Here is a 9,148-nt window from a genome sequence, read left to right as displayed (position 1 = left end):
GGCAATCTTTTGTGTGGAAAGTTGTTGACAGTAATTTTCGAGTCGAGGTCGGGCGTTTCCCCATACTAATTTGCCACTTTCGACCAGTACACCATTAAACGTGGGCAAAGGATATAAACTTTCTTGTACTAAATTATGTACAAAAAAATACGAGCATGTCGCCTAAAGTGTAGGAAAATGACAATAAAACTCAAAGTTTCTTATGTTTTGGGTTATTCTGGAGTTAGGCAAAGAGGGCGTTGGGTAAAAATATTTTGCGGAGAAAGTTAACATGAAGATATTTTTCGGACTGTTTCTGGCGGCTTTACTTCTCGGTAAGTGTTGCTGCTTATTATAAAGTATATGTGACATGATATATGGACATTCTATTTGTGATTTTGAATTTCCATTATTTTTTTCAAAATAATTGGATACATTTTTTCGAGTAAAATTCCAATTATAAATAATTCGAATGTTGCACTTAAAATATATGGCCCAATAAAGGTATGGGAGGTACACACCCTGCACGCCACTACATCAAGAGAATCTCACGCCGTTTCCTTCGTCAAAAATAAATGTAGGAGATAATAGTTAAGTTTTTTTAAAATATGTATAACTTGCATATATATTTTTAAATTATTTCTTTCCGGTCGACTATTTTCACTTTTATGAATTAAATTGGTACTCCCGTAGTATGTGTACCAGGTTAGGGCTAGGCCATAATTTTTTTCCGATTTTCCTTATTTTAGTTTTATTACGAGTACGGAGACTGTCTGTATTAGCCAAGGGAATACACCCCCTGTCCATAGTCATCAGTTTCTTTACACTTCTTGATGTAAAGTAGGCAAACAAAATTAGTTACCTCCATATGGATACACACACTTCTGGAGCGCCTAAAATTAAATATAGGTATATAGCGTCCGTGGAGCTTCAGTCTGAAAAAACTAATTTGATTCGGTATCAAAGTGAGAATAACCATTATGAAATACAAGAGTTGATTCTCACTTTATTATACCTACGTGGTTACTAGATTTTTTGATGACACCGCTCTTTCAAGATGCAGCTGAGTTCCTTTACTCAGCGACCCATTATCAAAAATCGGTCCAAACAAACTGAGCAAAGGTGATATGCTGTAAGCATCGCCAGGAATAAAAAACTAAGCACGACATAAAAAGATTTTTAGGCTTTTTTGAGTTCCCCTCAAACATGTTTTATATGATATATTGGAGATTAAAAGTATATTAGAGTTTAATTTTAAATAACTACTTGTGTGAATATTTACCTCTGAATGTTTAAAATATTAAAATTGTAATTACTTACAGATTCAGAGGTGTCATCACAGCTTGGTATGTAATACTATGTTATGATTTGTTATCCGATTTTTTATGTATCTTTGCTAATATATTGCAAAAAACACAATTAGTTTATTGAAATATTATTGATCGCCAATTAACTTGAAGTAAAGTTTTTTTTCAATCATGCTTTTTTAGCTCCATCACGCGAATGGTTCCAATTTCTGAATGAATCTACTTTTTTACTTGCTCACCACAATTATATTTTTTTCTAGTTTGCGACGAAGGCTTGTGCCTGTTTGACAGCAGTCAATTGCCACCTGGATTGGAATTCTGCATCACTAGGGACATGTTGTGTGATGGCATAGAACAATGCAAGAATGGGGAAGATGAAAACAACTGTGCCGAAGCTGGTAACATTTATTGTTGTACTTTGGGATTGTCAGAATCATTTATAAAGCTTGTTGTTTACAAAATTTATTTCCACAGCTATTACATTACCAACGTAGACACAACGTTATTTTTTGTCTACTCTGACTAAGGCTGGGCATAGTCGAATATCTAATGATTTTAGAATCGAATCGAATCTCGAACACTTAGAAGATGATCAATTGAATGTGACTTTTTTGTTGTGATGGGTCCTTTAGGCACATAAATTACTGAAAACATAGAATCCATCACTCAGACAGTTCGCTGACTTGTCACGTACAATAATGAACATTTTTCATCAATAACTCAATAGAAATAAGAGTTATAAATATAATTGAGGAATTCACCACGAAAAACAAGATAGCTGCGATTCGAAATCTTCGTCTAAACCAATTCGATCATTTTGTTAAAATTGATCAATATTCCTTGAATACTGCGTTAAACATTACATATTAGAGAGATCGTGTTTGAATCGTAGTTAATTATTTGAATCGCCGCCATCTTGTTTTTTGTCCGTCAAAGGTCGGGGTGAATACCTCAATCAAGTTTTGTTTGTAAATTGCAATTTTGAAATATTGATGAACATGTTTTTTACTGTGCGTGAACACTCAGCGAACAGTCTGAGTGATGGATTCGATTTTTTCTGTAATTTCCGGATCTGGAGGACTCGTTACAATAAAAAAAGTAGCATCCAGCTACATATCTTCCAAATATTCGAGATTCCATTCGATTCCCAAATTATCAGGTATTCGGAAATGCCCAGCTCTAATCGTAGTTAGCCAAGCGATCTACAACCTCACCCCATGAGAAAACTATGATTATGTAAAAATATCCCAAATGCAATACCTCCATGCGTCCAAGTGGTAGCTTATATAGGCATAGATACAGAAAGTTGTATTTTTCTAACGAAGCACTGGTGTTAATATATTTTAGTTTGTGAGAAGTATCATTTCAAGTGCGACAACATTTGCAAGTCTGATTATTTTCGGTGCAATGGAAAGATTGATTGTCAAAATGGGACAGACGAGATGAATTGCAAAGAATACGGTAATTTGAATATGAATTCAATAAACAAGTCTAAACAACAGTGCTGGGTACAATTCCGCTAACCCCGAGTCGAAACGAGTCAGGACAAAACATTTTTACGTTAGGCATCCAGGTCGAGTCACCACAGTCTTGACCCCCGAGTGAAGGCGAGTGACTGCACTCCTGAGTCAAAATTCGAGTAATGGTAAATTTCATCAGCAACAATTAAATGATAAATATGAGTCAAATTGACACTAAGGCTTGGATTTTATATTATAGCCTCAATTAAAGGTTATCCGAGTCGAGTCAATAACTTAAGTCCCCCAATACTGATAAACAGTACTCGGTGTTTGCGAGCAGTAGGAAGTAGGAAGAAATAGCATTATTGTACTGTAGCCAGAAATATCATCGAAGACTCGTCCTGTTTTTGCTATTTCCTAGTTACTAGGCATAAAATTAATAAGTTTTATGTTCTTGATCAAGCTTTTAGATAGTATGTCCCCGGATGAATTCAATCCTGACCAAAATTCAAACTATTGAAGTTCTTCTGTTCAGATTGTGGTGATCGTCTCAAATGTAAATCAGAAACAGCTTGCGTCTTCCCTTTTGAAGTATGCGATGGAAATTTTGATTGTCCTGACAAATCTGACGAAGAGGGATGCTTTGGTAATTTATATTTTAGTAGCCAAGAGATCTCGGCCTACACTACATTTCATAACAACAGTTCGACAATCGGTCAAAAACTGTTCCGATGGCCCAATAAATACTCAGTGCATCAAAGCGTAATCTTTTTGTTATTCGAGCCGTGGTATTTAGAAACAATTTTCTCATCATTACAAGCCTTATTTGTTGCAAGTCGTGGTTTCACGTAGTTTTAGTACTGATAAATGACTTCACAGACCTTATACATGAAATATTTAACATTATTACTTCAATGGTGAGTTGTTGGAACGTACACACTGACACTCCCTGTGAGTTAGTGAGTGAAAATGGTTGCCACACTTACCAAGGCACCACCAATTTGAAGACTGATTGAGATGCCTTTAAACGTAAAGTGCTTATATGTTTTTAGGGTGCCTAAATCTTTACAGTGCGTTGTAGTGTACCTAGTTTTTGGGTGAAGCGTCGGGCTAAACTTTGAACCAGAGATTATAAACCTGTGGCTTCAATGCCTTTCTTTCTTTCAATCATCAATTTAGGAAAATAAATAAAATCACACCTTTTAATTTATTTGATATAGACGGAATTTTGATATTATATATATGCGATGTAATCGATGCATCATTGTGCAAAATATTTATTAGCTGTTTACTGGTTAACTGTTTTCAAATATTAAAAGGTGTCTACGCCATTCTGCGCCAAAAGCCTCCAATACTTTTTGATGAATAGCGTCAAAGTGACTCACACTTTTCACAAAGATATTCAGTTTTTGCCTTTTCTTCATAAGCATTTGTTCTAAAAATTTCGATATGCGTTCAAGATATAAATTTGGCACTGACACTTCTAAAATTGAATTTGACCACCGTGAGAGACGAGATGGTACCGGTAATTGCCCAATTATCATTCTGTCTATACTCTATATAATCGTTTATTATAAGGATGTTTCAACTTTAGAATGTGAATCGTTCAAAAAGAAATGCGGTGATTTTGATTCCAATTGCATCTCCTTACATCAGTATTGTGACCTCATTGAAGATTGCGACGATGGATCTGATGAGAGAGATTGTACAGGTGTGTATTCAACAGGTCTGCACAGTTGATTCGATCAATCGCATGAAATAGAAGCTAATGACCTTTGATCTAAGAACCCATGACCTTTACGCCTAACAGCGTTTTTGTTTTGACACAACATAGCCGTTCTAATCGTCCAATACCAAACTAGTGAGAGAATAACGGTTCCTATATCTTCTGTTTTTTTTTCAGCTAAACTTCAAATATGTGCAGTTTATGTTTCGAAACTCGATTATTAAGAAACTATGCTTAGTGCTTACTAGGAATGTACCCATATATTAGTATCGGCATCGACAAAAAAGTGATATCGGCAGATCTAGTATATACATACTTATTACTAACTTGTGTGGATTATAAATAAGCCTACATATTATATGATATATATGAACACTTTAACCTAATAAAATATACTCTCGCGTACAATTATAACATTTTATATTTATTGTTGTTGTTACTCTGGAACTGATTTAGCATCAGTCTTTTGAATCGTATCTAACCTAACACATACTGTGTTCAGGTTGTGCGCCATTTTTGTGTACATACTACGGGAGCTCCAAGTTTTTGATCTTATGTATTTAAAAAGGTTGTCGTGACATTCGAGATATGTACATATATAGTGGTAAAAGAGACAAAGCCTATATTTCGAAGACAAAGCTTATGTTTTCAACAAAATACGATTTCCTTCTACAATTTCATCAATAACAATGTTTGTATCTGACCTATTTCAGATAGTTGTACCGCCGATCATGTCACTCCAGAAGATCTCCAAAAGCCCAACTGCAGTTCAACGAACAGAAGTAAGTAGAATTTAAATGATTCCATTTGTAATCAATCTTAAATTACTAAAACGCCAATGGAAATAACTTTGCTCATCTGGCTATATAAAGAAGTATTAAAATCTATTTCACAAACGCTTAAAATTAGACAACGCATACTATTTCCAATAAACGGTCGATCAATTTTGCAGTTTGTTCGATTTAGTTGGCTTGTGAAATGTGAAAAAAATTTCAATATTATTTAAAATGTCTTAAATAGGTGAACCGACAACCGGCATCTGTAAATTTGGACTCGATGGGAAATATTGCAACGAAACTTGCGTTTCCTGTCGACCACCATTTTGCCAATCGACAATTCCCAACGTCAATCTGTATTATAAAATTTTTGACTATCAAGAAAACAATAGTCCGCCTTGTGTTCCGAGTGACGTCAGAAGATTGGATTTAAAAAATATACAACTGAAGAACATACATGTTGGTATATTGGATGAAATATCATCAAATTTGGAAATGTTGCGAATGAAGAATATATCATACGATTGTATAGACCGCGATTTTATTTCTGAATCAACTTCTTCTCTGATTTTCCTCTATTTGAACGATATGGGTTTCACAAAAGAAACTCTTCCAGTTTTCAAGAACCAACACAATCTCGCAGTTTTGAATCTTGACAACAATGAAATTACCGATTTACATGATGATACGTTTTCAGGATCCAACGACATCATAACAATTTCTATGACACATAACAGAATAACAAACATTCAATATGAGCTATTCAGAGATCAGTTTTCAACTTTGTATGAATTATACCTGTCATTCAACCTCTTGTCAGTTAATTATAACTTTGATGGTTTAAAGAGACTTCGTTTACTTGATTTAGGCCATAATTGTATTGAACACATTCGTCCAAACGCGTTCGAAAATCTTCGAGAATTGGAAAGGATTTATCTGCAAGGAAATTCTTTAACGAAAATCGTTTTATTGCGAGGAATAGCACTCGCTCCTAAAGAACCGTTGTTAGTTGTAATCCCAAATACCTTGAATTGTTCCTCCCTCGACGCACAAGATCAGCTGAATTGTTCCGAGGAATTTCACCGATATAATGCAAACGGACTCTTTATTTATGATGCAATCGATGAATGCTATATCAATCGATGTCCCGAAGGAAGTGAATGCACCGATTTCATTGGAGGATTTACTTGCAATGATACATTATGTAACGAAAATGATTGTTCAATCAACAAAAATGGAAGGTAGGAAGGACTATTTTTTACTTATCCAAGTGACATTTTTGTAGTTCTTGTTTTTGATGCGATAATACGATAATAAAAACAATTTGCGAACCAATTACCACCATAATGTTCTTTTTTGTCTGATTTTTTTGTTCGTAGATACCCTTCCTTATATATTTTCTCATAAAATCCAGATGCTCCAGGTCAACTTTGGGAGGTGGTCTCATACAAGTTGATGATCCGTGTTTGAATCCATGTTTTTGCAACCAAGCTGCTACATCAGTATCTTGTGCTGAAGGTACAATAGATACGTCTCTGCTCCATGAAAACCTCTGCCTGCCTAAAAAATCAACAATTTTGGAATTGAAGAATGTCGTAATTAATGCGACGTCCTTTGTCAACTTGCTATCTTCATTTGGGACATTTTCAACAGTTCGTTTAACTGACATGGATACAACATCATTAGACTCGATAGTTGATTATCAGATAGACTTCCTTCCTAAACTTCTGGACATAGAGTTGATGAATGCCTCTTTGACAGCGATACCAACATTTATAACTGTATTCAATTTGTTAACAAAAATAGTCATATCGGACAACAATATTTCAAACATAGAAGACGATACATTTTTGGCAAACAGCTTGTTAGAAGAATTATATCTTCCAAGAAACGGAATAATGCATATATCAAGTGATGCATTCAGTGGGATAACACGTCTACGCGTTCTTGACTTATCTCAGAATAAAATTGTATATTTTCATGAGAGTACCTTTGTCCGTTTGGGAGATCTTATAATATTAGACGTGTCAAAAAACTCCGTAACCAACTATCATCCGGAATTATTAGCAAGCCAGAAAAAGCTGACAGAAGTTCATGGAGATGTCTTTACTATATGCTGTATTGTTGCTACATGGGGTAGTAGCTCACTAACGTGTACTCCAAAAGATGACGTTTCATCATGTAATCGCCTGATTGCGAATGAAACTCTGCGGGCGTTTTTGTGGATTCAGGCTTTGGTAACTGCATTGGGGAACCTGACAGTTATTTTTCTTCGCGCGAAAGAATATAAAAGTGTCGGACGTACAATTCAACAAAGAACAGCGAAAATTAACATATTTCTAATCGGGATGCTCGGTTTATCAGATTTTCTGATGTGCATTTACCTATTTATAATAGCTTCAGCTGATCTGATATTTGCAGGAGAATATTACAGACACTCACATAATTGGTTAACATCAACAGCTTGCTCAACGGCTGGTGTGCTTGCCATGCTATCCGGCGAAGTATCCGTTTTGTTGCTGTCTTTGATAACCATAACACGTCTCCTTTCAATAGTACAGCCATTCAACTATCTACAAGTGGATGTTCGAATATTTTATTTTTCAACTGCTGGTATATGGATACTAGGACTAGTTTTAGCAAACGCTCCATTCATGGGGTTTGTATCCCTGGCAGGTTACTTCAGAGCATCCGTTGCAACATGCCTGCCGTCATTATATACGTCAACAGCCGTAAGCAGCTGGATTTATACTTTAGTTGTTGTTACTATCAATCTCATTGCATTTTTATTAATGACGGTCGCCTATGCTGTTTTGGTTTACATAGCAGGTCGCAACAGCAAGCGATCAAAACGATTGAAGATGTCCAATGTTGCTACCAAGAAATCGGGTAACGCTGGAAAAAAGTTAAATGCCCGAGTTGCGGTGCTGGTAATAACGGACATGTTGTGTTGGATACCAGTCTGCGTCATTGCGGTCTACTCTCTGATAACCGGTGGCTTGAGTGACGATGTTCATGCAATAATTTACCCTGTTACTGCGATCATAATTCTCCCAATAAATTCCACGATCAATCCCATAGTTTATACCTTACTTACAAGTACAAGTATGTCCAAACGCTTCAAAGCAGCTATCGATCGATTAACGTCAGAAAACGAAAGTAATATTGGGAATGGGATACAAAAGCAATCATCAAACACACCAGTAAAAAAGCGAAGCGAAAAAACTAGCAGCAGAATTGGCGAAGCTTTTGCAGCCTTGCGACAGAGTAATAAGTTGATGGTCAAAGAAAACGCTTTACCGGGCATCGCGAGTGGAACATGTTCTACCTATTTATCCAATGACAATAACGAGGCTGATGAACAGACTGGAAATAATGTAACAAACCATTCGCAGTGAAACGAAATATACATCATAAAATTTGATTAGTTTTTAAAATTGCTGTCGCGTTCAATCTCAGTCGTTTCATTTAATTATATAAATATTTATGTAGAATATATCTATGCTAAGTTTTCTGACTATATTTATAGCCTTATTGTTTGGGTTTCATAGCCTATGTATATTTTTTATAAATATATTTTTCGATTCGATTCTGCATAGTAGTAGTTCTTAATTTAACGAGTTATACTCTTTCGATGCAGTCACTTATACATAATTATTCAACTCATGTCATTCGAATATATATATCATTCAAACGCATTGAAAACCGCCCTGACTGATCAATACATAGATTCGCACAACGCCTATTAGTTTCATTTATTTTGGGAAGAAACGTAGAGAAATCAAATGTAATATATATATATCATGTTACTCTGATTCAACTCTGAAAAACTCAAATAATTACCCCATAAGTGGTTTGTTTATTCATATTGAGTATTGCACGAAATGAAAAGGACACATA

At 35.3% G+C, this 9,148-nt stretch overlaps 1 protein-coding gene across 1 annotated transcript; it reads left to right on the top strand.

Annotated features, from left to right (window-relative positions):
* The first annotated feature begins 216 nt into the window (after positions 1 to 216).
* On the top strand, positions 217 to 8,927 carry LOC120346000 (uncharacterized). Its single transcript, XM_039415627.2, has 9 exons — positions 217 to 314; positions 1,302 to 1,325; positions 1,547 to 1,684; positions 2,634 to 2,747; positions 3,282 to 3,392; positions 4,341 to 4,457; positions 5,186 to 5,254; positions 5,493 to 6,489; positions 6,663 to 8,927. Exons 1-9 carry the CDS (start codon positions 272 to 274, stop codon positions 8,644 to 8,646), a joined length of 3,597 nt encoding a protein of 1,198 aa, XP_039271561.2. The 5' UTR covers positions 217 to 271; the 3' UTR covers positions 8,647 to 8,927.
* Positions 8,928 to 9,148: the final 221 nt, after the last annotated feature.

This window comes from Styela clava, chromosome 8, assembly GCF_964204865.1.
Source record: "Styela clava chromosome 8, kaStyClav1.hap1.2, whole genome shotgun sequence".
Lineage (NCBI taxonomy): Eukaryota > Metazoa > Chordata > Ascidiacea > Stolidobranchia > Styelidae > Styela > Styela clava.
Note: the sequence above shows the minus strand (reverse complement) of the source record. Positions and strands in the feature narration are given on the sequence as shown.